Genomic DNA, 21924 nt, shown 5'->3' on the forward strand with positions numbered 1-21924 from the left:
TATAATGGAAAGGCAGTAAATACAAGGACTTGAAAAGAGCAACAGACTTGTAAGATTTGAGTTTGCTTTTGGCTAGCTGTGTTACCTTGTGGTTATGTACTTAGGTCACCAATTTCTTCACTTACAATACGGACTTAACACCATCTGCTCATTGCACTGGGTTATAATGAGGAATGAATGAAATAATCTAGGTGCAAGTGCTTAGTAAATTTTAATGCACGTCACAAAGGTAAGGTTTGGAAATGGTTAATGCTTTTAATAGAACTATGAAATGTTTGTTAGAATGGGCCCTGGGAGATGATCTATTATAATGATTTTTTTAAATTTTCTTTTTAAACCTGGAGAACCCTTTGTTCAAATGAAACATTTTAAGCAAACAGGGGCAAGTATCTCTGGGTGAATTACCTGCACTTGTCTCTCTCTGCCCACTGTTGTGGTGGTTTCCGAAAGGGGTTTCCAGAGCCCACAGGGCTCCAAGGAACACAGTATAAAATCCACTGATTTAGCCCAACCCCTGGTTTTACAGATGGGGAAATGGGCCTAGAGAGCAGAAGCAAATGTCTTAAGAGTGTGGCTGCAGAGTGGATGGACTGTTCACATGGCCAGTAAGACTGAATAGTCCAATATATGGTCAGCATTTGGTCAAGGTCCTTGGAGACCTTGAAAAGCTCTCTGAAGATGATTCCTCTATAAAGTGTGTGAAGGCTGGTGCCTTACCTTGGTTTTCCTGAGTCCCACAGTGCACAGTGTCCTGGGAATTATTCTTGTCTTTTTGGAGCCTGAAATATTGGTGCTGCATAGCACAAGGAAGGTTCCCACTAAGACCTGAGATAGCTGGAGGAGCAGCCTCCTTGGGGCTGATGATCAGCTCCATAAAGCCTAACAGCATGTTTAACTCTCCCAGAGAGCTGTGCTCACAACCTTATAGGCAACCTGCTTCCTCCCTTCCTTCTCTCGGCCTGTCACCATCCTGCTGACTCTCCTGTAATAATGTTTCTGTGCCAATCCCAAAGCAGAGAGACGATAGGTCTACATCAATTAGAAGGCAAGTTCCATGAAAGCAGGGACCATACCTGTCTTGTCCATCATCTATAACTAAAACCTAGGACAGCACCTGGCACATAAACAAGAAATAGTCACACCAGACTACCTGGGTCTAAATCCTAGCTCTTCCTGCTTCCCAACTGGGTCACCTGGGGGCATGCTATTTAAGCTCTCTATGCTTTAGTTTTCATATCTCTAAAATGGGGATAGTAACAGCACCTAGCTCCTAATTTGGAGGATTAAATGAGCTAGTGTAAAAAAGCTCTGGGCCAGCATACAGTAAGCACTATACAAGTATTTGCTATATTACTTGAGAGAGGCTTTCTTTGGAGGCCAGTCCCTGGTGGGAAATTCCAGGTAGCACCTCCTCATCTCAAGCCAGATGTGCACTTAGTGACTAGCAATGCCAGTGTGCAAAGGGTCTAGAGGCACTGAGTCAGGGGTCTCAAGCTTTTTTCCATCGTGATGATGTTCACGAGACTTTAGTAAGGGGTATGCTGTCTTCAGTCTGCTTGTACCAGAATGCAGGCAGGGGAGGGTAGTAATATGACCTTGAATCATCTCTATTGTATAAAGGAAGTCACTTGTAGGCGTTAGTACTGATAACCAACATTTGTAACAAAGCACATGAAGCATACCAGCTAATCCCAATATCTTAGAGCCACAGGGCCAGGCAACCAAGTCTACCCAATGACATCTGTAAGTATTTTCTTGTGTAATCCAATTTTATTTTCACCAAAATACTCAGACAAAGGAGAACAAAAAGAGATGATTTGTTTCAGAATCAAAGCAACAGACATTAGAGAACGAGTACTGCATAGTAATATTGAAAAGCAGAGGAGAGAGAATGTCTTTTATGTTTCCTCAAAAAGCCAGTGATTTTTCAGTCAAGCACTTGTCTCGTTTTCTCCTGAAGTGGCAGCACCAACATTTCTGCTCATCCCTGACTATCCGCATTGCCTGTCAGTTGCTAGGCAACTCTAACAGTGATCCAGCATGTGTTAGGTACCCACCTTGCTTCTGACCACCCACAATACACAACTTTCGTAACTGTTCTCATTGGGTTTGCCAATTACACCTAGGCACTAACCAAGGCTTCTCTTAAACCTCATCTTCCTCCTGCTTAGTCCTGTGGTAAAATTTAAATACCACAGTTGTCATCATGTCCCAATAATTTCCCTAACAACCGGCTGCCCATCAAACATGGGATGATTTTATGGTAGGATCAAAACAGATGGGAGGAAAATCTTATTAAAAACCATAAATATCTCTCCATAAAAGCAAGTAACCAATCAAAAGAGGAAATCGCCAGCTAATATAACATCCTAATAAGTTCAAGTGAACTGTTAATTTTGAGTTTCTCTGAATGTATAAATGTGGCTGACTGTACTTGTCCTGATTAAAGAGAGTAATTGTGAGCAATTTAAAAATTAACCACATATGTCTGGGCGCAGTGGCTTACGCCTGTAATCCCAGCACTTTGGGAGGCCAAGGCAGGCGGATCACGAGGTCAGGAGTTCAAGACCAGCCTGGACAATACGGTGAAACCCCGTCTCTTCTAAAAATACAAAAATTAGCTGGGCATGGTGGCATGCACCTGTAGTCCCAGTTACTCGGGAGGCTGAGGCAGAAGAATCCCTTGAACCCGGGAGGCGGAGGTTGCAGTGAGCCGAAATCACGCCACTGCACCCCAGCCTGTGCGACACAGCGAGACTCTGTCTCAAAAAAAAAAAGTAAAAATAAAAATAACCACATATTTGGTTTAGAAAAGGCTATATATCTCTGAAAAGATCTTTTTTGGAGACAGGATCTCGCTCCGTTGCCTAGGCTGGAGTACAGTGGTGCCATCATGACCCACTGCAGCCTCAATCTCCCAGGCTCAAGTTATCTTCCCATCTCAGCCTCCTGAGTACCTGGGACTGCAGGTGCACACCACCATGCCCCCTCCCCTTTTTTTAAAATAAATTTTTTGGTAGAGATAGGGTTTTACCATGTTGCTCAGGCTGATCTCGAATTCCTGAGTTCAGGTGATCCGATCACCTTGGCCTCCCAAAGTGCTGGGATTACATGTGTGAGCCACTGCACCCAGCCTGAATATGTCTTAAGGTCATATATGTTATACGGATGTGTTACACAGGCAAAACAGATAAAGGCTTTATAAGGTGCTTTCTTAAATCCTAAGAGGCCTAATGAATATGAGAGACATGAAAAATCAAGCAGTGAACTAATATTAAACACAGCATACTGTTTAATAGGAAACAACCACATGTTTTTCATCATCATCCTTGGGATTCCATAAATGAGATAAAAGCCAAGGGTATAAATGCGTTTTCCAAAATTTAAGTGGCAAGGCTAGTAAGTGGCAATCTCAAACTAGGACTTGGATCTTTGGACTCTATCTCAGGTTATTTCCTCCATAATATGCTAGATGACTGGGTAACGTCATCATTTGTGGACCCTGGGTTTAAAAATGTTGATGGGTTACAGCTATTAAACCCAAGCAACTAGTAGTAGTGGTTTCCAGATGAGGAGCAGGCTGGGGAACGGGAATGGGAAGACATACCTTCTTTATATACCATTTATATATTGTGTATGTTACCTATTTGAAAAAAATAAGTTTTTAAAAGGGCACTGATTGAGATATTTTTTGGTCACTACCCATGTGCCATGCAGTGTTAGATGCTAAGCAGAAAAAGATGAGTAAGATCAGGCACCTTGCTCACCCGAAGCTCATGATACAGGGAAGCAAAGGGATCCAGAAAGAAGCAATCAGGTCGATGCCTACAGAAGCAGTGAGAAAAGATATTCAAAATTAAAAAAAAAAAAAAAAGGAATCAACTGGGAAGATGTAAAAAGGACCAAGTAAAAAGCGCCATGAAAACACAAAGGAAAAAATAATGTCTGCTGAGCTACAAAAAGTTTCACTTTAAGGGGAGCATTTGAATTAGAACTTGAAAGAAAAGTATGGTTATTCTAGACAGTACAGAAAAAAATAAAACCTGAGAAGCAGTCTGAAAATAAACTGCAGTTAGATTAAGGGGGATACCATTCATTCAGTTTGGAGCCACTACAGGCCAGGTACCGAACTAGGCACTATATTAGCCAATCTGCCAGAAAGCACAAACACTAAAGAATAATTACCAAAGATCACAATGAGTATTCTGGTAGGCAATGAAGCCTGATAATTATAAACTCATTTTCTCTACAGTAAAAGGAAACTTCTAATGCAGATAGTTCAGCAGAAACTTCATTAAAAAAGGTTTTGGTGCAGATTTTATGATTCTTGGTGATGTGGTTACTATGGCAACTATATACTAAAACATGACCCAGGGTCTATGAAAAATGCTTTCAGTCAGAACCTCAGTCACAACACATAATGAAAGAGAGGAAATGAAAACTGTGATTTATATTTAAAATAATAAAAGGGAAGATTAAAAACTATATTAAGGCTAGCATTTGTATAAGATTCCAACTCCTGACCTTCTGTAGCCAGTTTTCACATTTGTGAAATGTCAACTGGATGAAACAAAGTCCAAATGATCAGGAAGTCAACATCCTCTACTTATGATGGGTAGAGACATAACAGGCAATAAGATATTATGTAGACCCAATAGGAACCATACAAAATACATTTTCTAAGGGGATGAGATTTTTTAAGATTAGGAAATCAGATCTTTTGTGATTCTACGAATCTTTTATAGGACTATTGTTTTTAACAACTCTGCATACCCAAGTAAATATGGTTCTCCAAAGCAGTCATGCTGCGGGGTTGGTCCCTTACTCCAGTACAGCTGCCTCTTTTGGCTCCACGAAAGTATAGAACTTCACTTCTCAAAGAGCTTTGGAGCCGGAGGTTCAGTCTTTCGAGTGTGTACAAGGGTACTTTTGCTTAACTATAGAAAACAAACCCCAATTTTGGAAACAGTAAAAAATTAATTCCAGCCAAGATTGGAGAATAAGAGGGTAAATCGAACTAGGAAAGAAATATCAGTGGGTTAGGCACAGTGGTTCATGCCTATAATCCCAGCACTTTGGAAGGCCGAGGTGGGCGGATCATCTGAGGTCGGGAGTTCGAGACGAGCCGGACCAACATGGAGAAACCCCATTTCTACTGAAAATACAAAATTAGCCGTGGTGTGGTGGTGCATGCCTGTAATCCCAGCTACTCAGGAGGCTGAGGCAGGAGAATCGCTTGAACCCAGGAGGCGGATGTTGCAGTGAGCCAAGATCGTGACATTGCACTTCAGCCTGTGCAATAAGAGCGAAACTCCATCTCAGAAAAAAAAAAATTCAGTGAAGTCTGTGGAAAGCAGAATCGAAAGATGGCCCCTGGTGCACACGCCTGTATATCCCCTTTCCTTGAGGATGAGCCAGAATTGTGAATATGATGGAGTTTCACTTGCATAATTCGGTTATCAATTAATTAACTAAGTTACTCAAAAGGGAAATAATCTTGGGTGGGCTTGGGTTGGGTCCTTTCTGAGATAGATCCTCCTGCCGGTTTCCAAGAAGCACCCCATGAGGAATGCGGCAGAACACCACGGGAAGCACCTAGGAGCTGAGAATACCTGGCTGACAGCCGACAAGAAAGCAGGAACCTCAGGCTCACTGCCACAAGCAACCGTGAGCTTGAAAGAGGACCCCAAGCTTCAGATGAGATCACAGCTGGGTTGACACCTTGATTTTAGCCTGGCGAGACACTAAGCAGAGGGCTCAGCTGATCCACGCCCAGACTCTTGACCCACGGGAACCATGGAATAGTAAATTTGTATTGTTTTAAGCCCTCTTAGTTTGTGATCATATATTACAAAGGAACAGAAAACTAATGCAAGGCTGAAAACAAAGAGTGTCTGTTAAGAAACAATACTTATTTGCTAACGTGTCATGTCAACTCATTTTGAAAGAACTTGGAAGAGTGGCAAGAAAACTTGAGCAATGGCAATGTTTTTGGCCAAAGCACCTACTTTCAAACACTTATTTGGATATGTAGCTCTAGATTATTTTTCAAAGTCTATCATGTTAAAAGTCAAAATTCATACTGCCTATCATTCACTGTGCTTATTACCCCTATAATTTTTTCTGGGGAATTTAATTTTATTGTACTTAATAAAGAGGAGTTGGTTATTCATTCCAAACCCAAACATTAGTATGGATCAGTAGTAATAATAAAGTAGAAAAATATCAAAAGTTAAATTTATGTAGCTTTTGACGTATTTACCTTTGACTAAAATCCAATTCTTAAAATCTAGTATGTCTGCTACTTTGCTGACACAGCATTAGATTTGCTGGGCATGAGCACTTCATTTGGACTAGAATCCAGTGCTCTCTACAGTCTTGCCTCACTATTCTAAAGCAAGTAAATATATTAAATGAAAGGATATATTATATCCGTTGTTCATAAACTTTTGAATTTATTCTCAAGGATGATGATATTGTCCATCAGAGCATAAAATCTAGGGAATATTTAGAAATGTATAAGGCTTTTTTTTTTTCAGCTTTCACCAGGACTTGGCAGTTAGTATGTGAGGGCCAGGTTATTAAATAACTTATAATGCATGGGACAATCTTGTATAACAAAAAATTATCTTGACCAAAATAACAATAGTGTCCTGTTGAGAGACACCCTATTTGAGTATAAGCTAAAGTCAGCTATTTAAAATCACATCTTATTCTACAAAATCTCATGGAACAAGCATTTAGAAAAGCACTCAATTATTCCAATCAATTCAAATTATAACATTCATTGAACTGCTTTCCATAGACCCACAACTAATGAAGCCTCAGGCAACCCAGAAGGCATCAAAGAAACAGTAATATCTGAAAGCAGGTAAAAAGGCAAAGTCTGGCCACCCACTACTGCTCTGAACTCACCTACCCATCCATTCTATTGACTCTAGTAACACTTACTTTGCTGTTAATCAAACACAGCAAGCATATTCCCACTCCCCACCCCACACAGGAATGCTTTCCCTCAGCGACCCATCCACATGGCTCTTCTCTTACTTCTTTCAGGTCTCTGCATGAATGTCACCACATCAGGAGGCCTTCTCTGACCCTCTTCTTTAAGGAGCAGCCTCCCTCCCCAACCCGGGCACTCATACCCTACAGGACAGTGTTTGAGGGTGGGGACTCTGGGTTCTTGGGTACCGTGTTTAACCTCTGTGCTTCAGTTCTTCCATCTGAAAAGGGGATTCATGGATACACTGTAGAATGGCTATGAGGATTACATGAATTAATATATATATATATAAAATGTGCTTGGAACTGTGCCTGGAACTACTGGTTAAGAACTACATGTTAGCTCTGAAAATTTAAAAACAACAACCTAAACCAAATTTCAAATAAAGCATTTAACTCATTTCATTTGATAGCAAAACTTGATCTTAACTCAATGGGCAACAAAAGTTGAACTAAGATGACACGAGGCTACCTGTGATCTTTGCTTCCAAAATGTTTTATTATAAAGTGTTGGTCCAGATACTACTAGGCATATTAACAGACAGTATAGGTACCATATTATCTTTCTAAAATCCAAATATTGAACTACATATGGTACCAAGAATTTAGAATTAAAGACTGTGCACCTAAATTATCATTCCATTTTTTCTGTATAGCACTTACCACCATTTGCATATATAAACATACTTCTTTGCTTTTTGTATAATTCCCAGCACCAGAACATAAAGTCAAGATGTTTTATTGTTTATTGCATTCTTAGCACCTAGAAAAGTGTGTGGTCCACAGTAGGTGCTCAGAAGTTATGTGCTGGATAAAAATGGTTAAATCTGATACCCAAAACAGAATATATATATAACATTTTTCTTAGTAGAAGAAAGGTTATTTCATGGAGAATGTGTGACCAGTTGCTCTTCAACCCAGGAGGGATGGCTTGAATCCAATTCATTTGCTTGGCAATGCAACACCTGGTAGGCATGAAAAGCCCACCTGATATGTATTTCTTGTATGTTCTTCAGTGCCCAGGCATTGATCTGCTATATTCTCCTCGGGAAGTCACATAGGATTATGGTGTCAACAATCAGTACTAACCCAAACTCCAAAACATACTATATGTACACCACAGTTTTAAGTTCATCTCCAACAAACAATTCCACCTGAAGTCCCCACCATGATAAATGAATCTGCAATCAAATTCACCATCATCCCACTGTGGGAGGCCAATTCCATTCCCTGACTTCTATACTGATATCAGTGACAATCCCCATCTCCACATCCCAAACTCAGAAATCGTCTTTGAGGGCCCTCCCATGTTCCATTATGCAGTCTAGGCAGTGCTTTCACAGTTACCACTTCCATCCTAGCCTTCGTCAGCCTTCACATGTCAGGCACCTGGCCAGTCACCAGGGTATGCTGAACAAGACAGGCATGGACTTGGCCTCAGAGTCTACAGGGGAAGCCAGATAATTACACAAGCAACCACAGTGAATAGAGAAAGAACACTGACAATGCAGGAATCTAGGGCATTATGGAAGCCACCAGGCTCCAGAAGTGATGTTTTGGCTGAAAGACTGAAAATTAAGGTCTTATTGGGTAAAAACCCACCTATGTAGAATAGTCAAAAAGCATTACAAGTGCAATTAACTAATATGTATACAATGAATTCTTTGGTAAATCTCTTTCATGCAAATGTAAATTCTATGAGAACCTCATCTTAATTACTCTCTTCTTGCCACAGTGGCCAATACATATTTGCTGAGTAATGGGTAGAACTGCCTCAACTCTGCTGCCTTATTCCTCATTGAGCGGAGGGAGGGGATAATGCCACCTCACAGCTCTTGTGGGGACTGAAAGAGACTACTATGTAGGTAAAGCACCAGAAGTGTCTGCCACATGGTGGCTACTTAATGCAGGTCAATTCTCTCCCCTGCCCCGTTCTTCTTACTCCCACAGGTCACCATGGTTGGCACCTCAAACCTTCATAGTTGCTGTGCAGATGAGAAGTCTGAGGCTCAGAGAGATTAAGAAACTTGTCCACGGCAAGACTTGTTCAATAGTAGACATGACCATCTCATCTAGTACTGTCTGACAATGCTAAAGCTCATGCTTGAGAGACAAAATAGTGAGGTGTAGGAGCTGTGAGATCCACTGGCGGCACATGGATCTAAGGATCTGGACAGGGAGGGACCAGCAGAGGCTGAAAGAGGCTCCAGGAGGAGATGGGACCTGAACACAACTCTTAAAAGATGAGTAGCAACTGAAGAAACAGAGAAAAGGGATGAAAGGATCAGGAGAGGAAACTACATGGGCTCCTGGCTGGATGACTTCAGGGGCAAAGGAGGCTAGCCTGGCTTCTTCTCAAAGTTCCTGTTGGGTATTAATGGGTAAGAATGGTGAAAATGGTGTGGCTGGGGCATGACTTCCAAACTGAGGAATCTGTACTTTAGCCTACAGGACGTGGGGAATTCTGAACACAGGACAATGAGGAAACTCTACGTTTCAGAAAGGTGAAGGGGCATGGGCAACCAGGATGAGTGGCCTGTGAAGAACACCCACGTGATGGCACAACAGATAGGAAACCCCTTCAGAAGTCCAGGTGATAAGTTTCTGACCTGGTAATTGCAAGGACTGGTATAGGAAACTTTTGAAACATTTCAAAGATGAATAGGCTTTGATAGCTATTTCCAAAGCATCCACGTGCCCACCTCAAGCACAGAATTGGTCTCTTCCTATTGTAATTATTTCTGTGTCTGGCTCCTCACATCAGAGACTGTGAGCATCTAAAAGGCACTATCTAGATCTTCTGTTTTATCCTGAGTGCCAGGCATCCACAGGAGGACCTCAGTAAATGTTTGCCCAACATTTGAAGGAAGAGTGAAAGAGGACATTCAGGCTTTAAACCTGGTAATAAGAGACAGGTGCCACAAGGGCAAACAAGAATGTTGGGAAAAGAAATCTCCATCTACATATGATGAGTTCGGTTTGGGAACATTCTTTCTGGCAGATTCAGAAAAAGTGACAGACAGACAAAATGTCCAAACCTAATCAAGGGAGCTGCTTACTGGGAGATGACACTTATATTGGGAATCTACACTTTCCTTGGTTATGGAAGGGCTGAGAGAGTGGGCTCTATGTATCTAAGTTGTTATTTATGTTTCTTAGAAATCTTGCAATCATATTGGAATGCCCAATGTCCCTTTCCTCTTTTATACAACAATCAAAGTAAAGCCTGACACAATTTCTTCGGAATTAACTAGTCTTTGTAGAAAACAGGCACGCCAGCCGGGCGCGGTGGCTCACGCCTGTAATCCCAGCACTTTGGGAGGCCGAGATGGGTGGATCACGAGGTCAGGAGATCGAGACCATCCTGGCTAACACTGTGAAACCCCATCTCTACTAAAAATACAAAAAATTAGCTGGGCGCGGTGGCGGGTGCCTGTAGTCTCAGCTACATGGGAGGCTGAGGCAGGAGAATGGCGTGAACTCAGGGGGCAGAGCTTGCAGTGAGTGGAGATCACACCACTGCACTGCAGCCTGGGTGACAGAGCAAGACTCTGTCTCAAAAAAAAAAAGAAAACAGGTACACTAAACCTGTACGTGGATTAAGAGGGGCATCAGACAGTAGAGAAGAGGCGTGCTGCTGTCTGGGTTCCACCACTTATTACTGCATGATACTAGGCAGCTTATTAATCACTCTGTGCCTCCTGGTCATCATAGAGCTGTTGTGAGAATTAAATAAGTAAATACACATGACTGCTCACCCAGAACAATCTGGCGTATTGAAATTGCTGAATGAATGTTGTTGCTATTAATCTTTAAACATTTAGGAAGTAGATATAGCTTTCAGTCCAGTTATTACAGAATAAAACTAGAAGCTACAAATCCATAATGACAAATTTCAAGTTCTTACAATAAACTTCAAATAACTATAATTTGCTTAATTTAGTAACAGCCATTCAACATTAAAGCAGATATTCACAGTACAAAACTGACAAGATACTAAATGAGTAAACTGACAGTGGATGTTTTCTGACTTAATTTTAGAAAATACATGCTAAAGGTATCTGAACCTGTGTTTCCTTTTACATAGCCTCATGGAATCACTCGGCTGTTCCTTGAAAACCCCGTGTATTTTCCCACCTCCATGGCCTTTGTCTTCACTAGTTCCTTCTAATCCATCTGGGTTTTCTCTCAGGCTTACTTCTAGGCCTACTTACAACAGCACCTCTTTACTTAGTTTAGCTGATCTCTCATTTGATCCTGCCTCTGCCCCAGCAAGGCAATACATTTCTAAGAGTGCTTACAATACAGTGCTTACACAGGTAGACACCTAGGATACAGGGTCACATGCATGGCAGGGCTCATACTTCCTGGCTCTTTGTGTTCCCACAGTGAAGCACACACTACCATTGAACTGAACTACAAAAACTTTGCCTTTAGAAAAAGATTACTCACAGGGTTACTTTAATCTCCACTTCCCTTAATACCCTTGAAACAGAATCAATAATACGCAATTTCTGTGAAGTACATCACCTTTTTATTACACTTTGAGGGAAAACAACACCCAAACAGACATTAAATTAAACTTTTCCAATAAAGTAGAAAGAAACTCAAGATTGCAACACCAAGTCTTACTAAATCTCCAAGCTGCTGGTTTGCCCTATGGATTTTGGACTTGCCAGCCCCCACAACTGCATGAGCCAGTTCCTTAAAATAAATCTTTCTCTTTCTCCAAGAAGATGTAAGTGGCTCTTTTGTTTAAAAGTTTGTTCATGAGTGCTGTTCCTCTCTTAAAGAAATAATTCTACTCTGTGATACTTTAATTAGTTGCTATTGACATTAATTATGTTACTGAATAATGAAGAGATGCCTAATCGTTCGGTTCGGCCTGGGAGTCAGGAACTAAAGTTCTAGTTTTCAAAGGGCATAGCAATTTATCTTCCTATAAAAATAGACACAAAAATGCCAACAGGTAGGTGGTTTCTTATAGGGGTGATGAAAATATTCTAAATTTAGATTATGGCAATGGTTACATAATTCTGTGACTATACTAAACCATTAAATAGTAGAGACTAAATGGGCAGGTTTTATGGTATGTGAATTACATCTTAAAGATGTTTTAGAAAAGGACACATAAGAGATTTGAATGCCTCGGGTTTTAATTACTTAAGGAGAAACTAAGAAAAAAATATTAATTTTAACATTTCATTATTCTTCTGTACTTACCCCAAATGTCAATTTGCATAACCCCTATTGAGGTATTAAATAATAGAAGTAAATGTTAACTTTATGCAAATCTTATAAACATCCAGACTTATAAGCAAAAGCAGGTGACGATCATATATACTTTACAAAGGGATTAGTCATGGGATGCCTTTAAATAAGGCTCATGTAACATAAACATACTGAAAACTAATGACAACTCGCTAATCACTTTTTAGAAACCCATTCAACATTCAGAGCAAGAATTATGAACACATTAAAAAGATTTCTCCCATCAGGAATGTAAGGACTGTTTACCTTGTGACAAGGAACCAAGCAATTTTACTGAAGTCTGGAGAAGGCCTCATATATGTCTTAATATGTGGCATGGCATTGCTGCGGCCAGAAGTCTCAGCTGACCATTTGCTAGTGACAGAAAAGACACAAGTCACTAATTACAAAATAAAACAAATTGATCTTAATCCTAATATTAGGAAACTGCATGAAAAGAAAAAGCCTATTATCTAAAAATTAACAGTGGCTACACGACTCTGTGACCTGTGATATTTTATACAACTGCGTTCAAATAACGCATGCCCATTTTAGAATTACAAACTTCCCACTTCTCACAAGAACTGTAACCTTTCAGCATATAGCCTTTCCATTTTTGCCATGAACATACATACACGCATACATATTATTATTATTATTTTTTTTTTTAGAGACAGAGTCTTGCTCTGTTGCCCAGGCTGGAGTGCAGTGGCGCAATCTCGGCTCACTGCAAGCTCCACCTCCCGGATTCATGCCATTCTCCTGCCGCAGCCTCCCGAGTAGCTGGGACTACAGGTGCCCACCACCACGCCCAGCTAATTTTTTGTATTTTTAATGGAGACAGGGTTTCACCATGTTGGCCAGGATGGTCTCGATCTCCTGACCTCGTGATCTGCCCACCTCAGCCTCCCAAAGTGCTGGGATTACAGGTGTGAGCTACGGCACCTGGCCCTTCTGTTGTGCTTTTAACAGCATGTGTGCATATGTCTCCTGCCGGAACTGTGAGCTCCTTAAAGGGAAGAATCATGCTCCCATGGAGTGTTACGATACAGGCTCAGCAAAAGCTTGTTGAATGAAACAAAATACAAAAAAGACAAAATACAAACAGTATATGAAAAAAATGAATGCTGAAAAGCGAGGGCAGAAACACTTTAGTCAAATGCTGACATTCACAAATCTGAGTTTGGTTTCTAAGTTTCCAATACTGTAGACTATGGTTCTATGGGAACCTATATAATGAAGCAACAATCCTTACTTATAGGAGGATGGTCCCCCCAGATTACCAGATCGTCTGTGAAAACAGAATCAGGCTTAGGTACGTACCATCACTGTCTTCATTCAAGTGAATTTAATAATATAATACTGAAAGGAGTTCAATATAAAAAAATGTCCTCTGTAAGGAAAAACCTCTCAAGAAAGCATTAAAGAAAAGCTTCAGGATAACACACTGAATTACAGCTGAAAGCTATAATTCAAAGTAATTCTGCTTTCATTTCTGGCTAACCAGCACAGCAAACACCTGTTGAGACAAGCATGAAACAGACTGGCCTTGCATATGCAGGCTGTGCAACTGCTGTGGCTGGAGAAGGATGAAGCACATTCCCTTCACTTGTCCACTCAGCATTTACTGAACTCTGACAACATGCCAGATACTATCCTGTATCCTCAGGAAACAGCAGCATAGAATCTGCCCTCACCAAGCTTGCAGCTGCACATATGATGGTACAGACAGAATAATGATACTTTATATTTTGGAAAAATGAACTAAAATACTGCTTATGTAAATTCTAAACTACCCAGCATGATCTTTTATTTATCTTTCTTGGCATGCCAATATTTAAATAGAAACCTCACAGCAATAAATTTTCCTCTTTGGTATTAAGAACCTATTCCAAAAAAAAATTCAAAACCTTGTTTTAAATTATTTCTATCACTAGCATATGTAGATGAAAGAATATAGCTATATTACATAAAGTTCCTTTTTAAAAAAAACAAACCAGTGACATAAATAACATTCTAATTCCTAAAGAAGCAATAGCAGCAGTCTAAACCAATTACTTACTGAAAATAGGAATGCAGCCAATTCTGTTTTTCAGCTGTCTGGATGCTATAGGGAAGAGAGCCCCCAGCTTTTAAAAGAAAAATAAAACAATAAAAATTATGAAATATAATTTGAGGAGCCCTCATTAAGAGGAAAATCTATAATAAACAGCAAGAAGGTAACAGGAAAAAAACTACTTCTATTACTTCATCTTACAGAACAGTTATTTGAAAGAATATCTCTATACTTGCATTAGATATGTTCTCTTAATGAGATTTCCTTCCTTCAGTTTTAACTTTATACAAATCTTATAAACATCCAGACTTATAAGCAAAAGTAAGTGATGATCATATACTTTACAAAGTATAGTCATGGGATGCCTTTAAATAAGGCTCATGTAACACAAACATAGTGAAAACTAATGACAACTTGCTAATCACTTTTTAGAAACCCATTCAACATTCAGAGCAGGAATTATGAACACATTAAAAAGATTTCTCCCATCAGGAATGTAAGGACTATTTACAATTCTTCTCCTGTGTCGAGAATAAAAGTAAATTACCTCATTGAGGACGAGAACTCACCAAGTAAAGCGGAACAGAGCTTTTTCCTGCAAAAGCTTCAACTGCAAATAACTAAAACCATTCAGTTTCAAAGCTTCAACTGCAAATAACTAAAACCATTCAGTTTCAAAGCCAGTTATAAAACAGCTTTGTTAAAAATACCACGCTTTTCCCCATTAAAAGTACACTTTGAAAAGAAAAAATTATAATTGAATTACTTGGTGATGGTAATTTAACATCTATAACTGCATAGATCTGAGGTGTTAGAATCCTGGCCCATCCTACTCTCCTTATGCAAATAAGACACAGCTGGACAGCCTCTGTTTTTGCCCAAGACCGTGACACTTGGGGAGGAAATCTAGGACGAGATGTCAGTGCTCCTTCTACTTCACCTTTACACACTATTTCCAAACAGACTTTGTACTGGCTGAACAGATTCTGACAAACAGAAAAGAATGGCTAAAAAACAAAACATTCAGTAAACAGTTCAGTTTGAAAAAACGAATTCTAAAAGCCTTATTCTTGCAAAGAGAATAAAGAAAGTTCCAAGTGGAAATACAATTAGAAGTCAATGCTTGCTCATTTTTGAAACAAAGAAAACTCCACAGTGGATTTATCAGTGACTTTCCAAACACATGCTGGAACTTCTCCACACTGATCTATACCCAAAGAGATCTATATCCAAACATCTCTGACATATCAAATAGGGCATGTCCTGTCTTCAACTTCAAATAACTAAAAACATTCAGTTTCAAAGCCAGTTATAAAACAGCTTTGTTAAAAATACCATGTTGTTCCCCATTAAACATATACTTTGAATGAATCTAGCCTATTAGAGGCGCAAAAAGAGGATCAAAGAAAAACCACTACTGTATCCCTGAGTCTCAGTGAAGTAATTTTGGTTTTTCCATTAAAAAGCAAAAAAATGGGCAAATACACTCCAAACTCTAGCGCGATTTTTCTGGCAGATTTTTCTTATTGAGCCTGATAAGCAATAAATGGACTAATTCAGCACATTCTGCTCTAGCCATCAGCAAATGCCAATGCCAATTAGACTTTGCTTTTTCCAGAGACAGCCACTATTTGGGTTTTCGGTTAACACCTCCTGATTACACTAACTAGGGGGCTGCTGAATTCCGAATAAAGGTTTAGTGCCTGGTATGAGTATAAGGGAAATGGACAAGGTTGACGGATGCCTACAAAAAATCTTAGGCATTTGCAGGTGAAGCCCTTGACAGAATAGACACATCAACAATATTACACCAAAGGCAAAATTTTAAAAATTCCAGACCTTAAATATATCTGTATCAGGCATTTAAAAGGACCACATGGTACCTCAAACACAGGAAGGGAGGATGTGGAAAGAGATGAGAGGAAGGTATGCTGGATAAGCTCTGAAAAGGCACTGAAGAGTAAGGGGAAGTTGATTTTATTTGGCTATCTTGTCTGGACAACTAACCTGCTGGTTACCTTACCAGTAAAAATGAAAACCATTGTGCAGAGGGTTTCTGTGAGGATTAATAACACACCCAAACTGAGGGGTATCATCTGCAGAACGTAGAGCTTGATATTGCCTATTTTCATGATCCTTATACAGTTAAGTGAAAACCATCTCCAAATTTCTAACCAATACTGGTAAAATTTTACCAGGACATTCATGAAATATACATAAAACACAACTGACACAGTCTCCCCAAGAATTACCAGGATATCCTTCTAAACTGGTCCGCACATTTTCCACAGAAGGATAGATCTAAAAATAAGAGAAAAACAATAAAACTCAGAAGGTACCATGTTGAAAAAAAAATGATAATCAGCTTTTAAGAAAATGAAAATCTGTTAAAAATACTTTTAAATTAGAGAATATACTTTAAATTTTTAAAAGTTCTCATCTTACAAAAAAATGAATTAGTAATGAAACAAGAACCATATTTGATGTAAAATTATACTTCAATTTGAATATTTTTTCCTTTGAAATTCAAGTTAACATTGAATGGAAAATTAACTATTAATTCACAGGTCTCTAAATAATTAAAATGCCCCTAATTCTGCTGGCTATGCTACATCAAATATTTTCTTCCTTGGTGCAGCAACCTGAAAGAAAGGATAGAAAAATCACAGGCCAGTCTGTGTTTGCAATGGAGCTCCTGAATAAATCAGCAAGCTCTTAGCACTGGATATTAAGGCAACTTGATTACAAATGCGATGCTAATGTACTGCTCTTTCTGTACCCCGCCCCCTCCCACGCCAAAAAAAAAAAAAAAAAAAATCACAGAATAAAACATCTCTCCATTACAAAGAGGACCAATTTTCAATTCTCCTGTGTAGAGAATAAAAGTAAATGACCTCAATGAGAACGAGAACTCACCAAGTAAAGAGGGACAGAGGTTTTTCCTGGAGTCTTGCTTTCCTTCCCCAGTGTCAGCATGCTCTCTTTAAACTCAGAACATAACCACTTTGATTCATCAGCTCCCAAGGAGCCAATGCTTGAAAACTGACCCACGACAGGCCAGGACTCTGCGTTAGGTATGGATGAGGCATGGTCTTTCAGAAGCTGGGAAAGAATAAAAATGAATGTTAACGTGACTCAAATAATCTTAACAGAAAGGCTGTAATACCTGAAAACAGTTTTCTGCTCTTGGAATGCCTAATTAACAAGAAAAGCTGAAAATACTAATGATCAATTTCATACCCACACATATACATTTTTTCTTCTTTGGGAAATTTTTTTTAAATACTAAAAACATATTTTTAATGGAGTAGATGGACAGAAGTTCTCCTTTCCAAAATTCTTTGATTTGTGCTAAAAGCAAAAACAGATTTAAAAAGTTTAAAAAGGCCCATTTCAGTAGAAATTTCAGATAAACCACCAACTTGTCATATGAAATTAGATTTTTTACTTGAAATCACAATTGTTTAATGCACCTTTGATACTATGAAATATGTATTTGGTCTTCATCCCTGTTTCCTGGCATGCAACTACTAAAATCCTTGGGATTTCCAATGTGATGTCTTTCTGTATATTAATGAGACTGATGGCAGGCAGACCCTAGGTAACTTCAGGATGGGGGCTGGTCACGATAAAGACCAAGGCATGATTAGAAGACTGGGACTTTTGGCACAACCCCCCAACCTCCAGGGATAGGAGGGGCTAAAGGTTGAGCTGATCACCAGTGGCCAGTGATGTAATCAACCATGCCTATATAATGAAGCCTCCATTAAAAACCCAAAAGGACAGGGTTTAGGGAGCTTTCTGACAGCTGAACACCTGCAGGCTGCTGGACAGTGGTGGTGCACCCAGAGAGGGCACGAAAGCTCTGTGCCCCTTCCCTGTACCTTGCTCTATGCATCTCTTCATCTGTATCCTTTATAATAAGCCGGTAAACATTATGTGTTTCCCCGAGTTCAGTGAGCTGCTCTAGCAAATTAATCAAACCCAAAGAGAAGATCACGGGAACCTCAACTTGAAGCTGGTCAGCCAGAAGTTCTGGAGGCCCAGACTTGCAACTGGTGTCTGAGGGAGAGGGACAGTCTTGTGGGACGGAGCCCTTAATCTATGGGATCTGAGGCTACCCCCATATTTCTTTAAAAAAAAAAAAAAAAGTATTTTTTCAATTATTTTTTCCCTACTTTTCTCTTTTCACTGTTCCCCCCAACTCCTTCCCCACTTCCTACTCAGCCCTTTAGAAATGCAATTATAACCTTTTACTTTTCCTTTAGCAGCCACTCCCTACAGGGCAAGTTCATCTAACTTTGTGCTTAGAAGCACCAGAGCAGAACTTTCTCCCACCAGGGCACTGCCTTGAGGGACAGCAGTAAATTTACAACCCAAAGTATGCCCACTAAGAAACTCTCCCACCTGGAGAGTTTCGGCCATCTTTACAACCTAGTTCTGCCCAGGAAGAGACCAAATGGACTGCCTGGTAGAGAAGGCAGAACATAAGGAAGTATCCACCTGCTTGCTTCCTCCTCTGCGTGCCATTCATGCTAGGCCCCCTTTTAAAACTGTCCACTTTCTGGGCCAAGAGCAAAGCAGTGCCCTTAAGACAGGAAGCCTGTACTTATTCCTCTAAGCCAGCTTTGGAATAAAAAGTCACTTTCTTTATACCATCACTTTCTTTAAAATGACTTTCTTTATACATCTCCAGGAAGACAGCATAAGAATTGAAGTGAACTAGAGGACACCCAGCTGGTGTCCCCTGCTTTGTGTATGAGGAAAACCCCACACATATTTGGTCACAGTTTTCTGTGTTGACTGTTGTTGTGTGACAGCAGAGGAAACAAAGTGAGTTTTTTGCTACTGACATTTAAACCATACCTAGAAGGATTACATATTTTGACTCCTATCATTTGAAAGAGGTTTAACATTCATAGTTTAACACTTGAGCTCCAGGCAGCTGTGATGGTCTAAACATAAAAGAGAATATTTACATACACATACCAGCTAAAACACTGCAGAAGACTGATCTGCATTTCCTGCTTTGGTAATTATGCAAAGCTGCAGAAACAATTCAGAAAATATTTGGAAACCTTATCCACTTAAATATGTGCTGAATGCCTACCTAGAGGGCTGGAGAGAGCAGAAAAATAAACTGTAGCTCATATTCTGACTGATGTGTTGTTTAATATGTATTATTTTCCTTAACACAGCTTAGGCATTAATACTTATACACTTCCCAAAAAGCCCAAAGTTTCCATGTCCACCTTGGGTACATCATGGTGTAGGGAAGAGAGCTGAACCGACAACTTACAACACCCAGTTTCTATTGCAGTGCTCAGCCCCTGAAGGGCCACCCTATCCTGGACAAGTCTCGGGCTTAGATTTACACTTCAGTGGAAACAGGCACCTAATCACCAGCCTGCCTTCCTGGAAGAAAGCTGTGGCGCAACATAAGCAACTGCGTGTAAAAAGTGGTTTGAAAACTCTTTAACATATAGTTGAACTTTCAGTATCAGATGGTGATCACACACAATACGTGCTATTATCTAGCCTATCTAAACCATTAGACATTAGGCCACAAACAACCGTGTATGTGCACTGAAGACTTACCATGTACCCTGTACTGTTTTATATTCATCATTTCATTTAACCCTCACAATCACCAGAGGGAAGTACTATTATTATGTCCACTTCATAGATGACAAGTGATGTATGTTAAGGAACAAGTCAAGGTCACATGGCTTGTAGATAACAAAGTAGGGTTTGAACCCAGCTATGGATACCTGCCTCCAAGGCTGGGCACAGGCCAATGTGCTCAACTTCCTCTCTAGGCCAAGACATAAAAGATGTCTTCACAAGATCCTGCCTGCTTTAAGTTGTGATCTCATTTCACAAAAGGAAATTAAAATAAAAAGTTTCATTAATCAAGGGAAAATTCTTACATTTTAAATAGTTTACAGAATAAGAGGTTAAGGCTTTAAAGAAAGTCACTTTAGGGAACTTATTTATTTTTTTGAGACGGAGTCTCGCTCTTATCGCCCAGGCTGGAGTGCAATGGCGCAGTCTCAGCTCACTGCAATCTCCGCCTCCTGGGTTCAAGTGATTCTCCTGCCTCGGCCTCCCGAGTAGCTGGGATTACAGGTGCTCGCCACCATGCCCGGCTAATTTTTGTATTTTTAGTGGAGACGGGGTTTCACCACGTTGGCTAGGCTGGTCTCAAACTCCTGACGGGCTGTGATCTGCCTGTCTCAGCCTCCCAAAATGCTGGGATTACAGACATGAGCCACCACGCCTGGCCAGGGAATTTATTAAGGTCAGTAAACCACCTAAAAAGAGATGAAAAAAACTTTAATCTTCAACTTATTTTATGACCTTTCTTTGTGTATTTTCATATCAGCAGCAAGTATTATTTTTGTAATTAGTTTTATTAAGGGCACTGGTTTAATAATCAAAATATAGCTCAGTTGTAGTCTTTACTCAACATTTTCTGTTTGTTGAATTTATATCTTAAAACTTGATATGCTGAATAATCAAAAGCTATAATATGTGTATGAATAGGAAGCCTCTATCTTTATTACAAATAAAAACTAGAGTATATTTATGCCATTAATAGCCTATAGCTATAAAAGAGGCAAAACACATTAAAAAGCAGTAATTACTAAGAACTATAATTATCAATTTATCAAGTACCTATTTGCCCAGAATTGTGCAGAAATATTGTGAAGCTGCATCAAAATATAAAATTATTTTAAAAGAAAGAATATACATTAAATTTTTAAAAAATGTTAAAATAGTAAAAGTTCTGTTACCTTCCTAAGTCTAAAATGTCCCCAATTATCTTTTTGACTTCCTTGAAAGCGTCCTGGGGTTGAACCAATAAGATAAACACTAAAAGACATAAAAACACAAGTTATAAAACATAGTGATGTGCTTTGGGCACAAAAAAAAAAAAAAAAAAAAAAGACAAAATACACATGAAAACTAATATAATCAAGAAATGATCCAAGAGCCAACCCATTTTCTTGAATTGACTCTCAAATTCATTTTTCAAGCAAATCAACTAATGATGGAACACCTACAAGATGTAAAGTATCAGACAAAGAACTCAATAATTGTGAGAGTACCCCAGTGGGAGGCTAAGGTAAACATGAAGATTCACTGGCTGTCACTTTCATGCCTGAGAACCACGAGATACAGATGTGATAGAATCTGTTCATCCCCTCATCACGTCCTGAAGCTTGGCTAGATTTCACCCCATCTCTTTCCAGGCCCCTGCATTCCAGACCTCATGAGGCTCGCAAGGTATGAACCTATCACAAGCACCCCAAATTGGTAAGTTGGCACATACTTCGTTTCGGAGAGATCGTGCTCGTGGATGGTATCTATCCACTCCTTGAGAGAAGGGGCATTATAAGCCATCAAATAACTGATGAGATCAGCTTTAAAATGTGTTGTCGACTCTCCAGATTTGTGGGTTCCATCAACAATTCGTGGGTATAAGGGGCTCAACCATATTCTGGAATTAAAAAAAATAACCTTTAACAGTCAGGCACACAACTGATGACAATGATCTCTGTATCGATTATGCCTTCATTCTAAGAAAGAGGTGAATTCTCGGTGTCTCCACA

General features: G+C 39.7%; 1 protein-coding gene across 4 annotated transcripts in view; it reads right to left on the reverse strand.

The window, feature by feature from the left end:
• Positions 1–21924, reverse strand: part of LOC105467567 (tyrosyl-DNA phosphodiesterase 1) — a 97575-nt gene that overhangs the window by 46241 nt on the left and 29410 nt on the right. For all 4 annotated transcript variants that reach the window (XM_011717273.2, XM_011717271.2, XM_011717270.3 and 1 more), the window contains exons 8-13: positions 21645–21812; positions 21106–21184; positions 17225–17410; positions 16561–16609; positions 14315–14381; positions 12520–12627 (exon numbers count right to left, since the gene is read on the reverse strand). In XM_011717273.2, the coding sequence (XP_011715575.2) occupies positions 12520–12627; positions 14315–14381; positions 16561–16609; positions 17225–17410; positions 21106–21184; positions 21645–21812 (657 nt within the window). The remainder of the gene's footprint in view (positions 1–12519; positions 12628–14314; positions 14382–16560; positions 16610–17224; positions 17411–21105; positions 21185–21644; positions 21813–21924) is intronic.

The sequence above is a fragment of the Macaca nemestrina genome, chromosome 7 (assembly GCF_043159975.1).
Source record: "Macaca nemestrina isolate mMacNem1 chromosome 7, mMacNem.hap1, whole genome shotgun sequence".
Classification (NCBI taxonomy): Eukaryota; Metazoa; Chordata; class Mammalia; order Primates; family Cercopithecidae; genus Macaca; species Macaca nemestrina.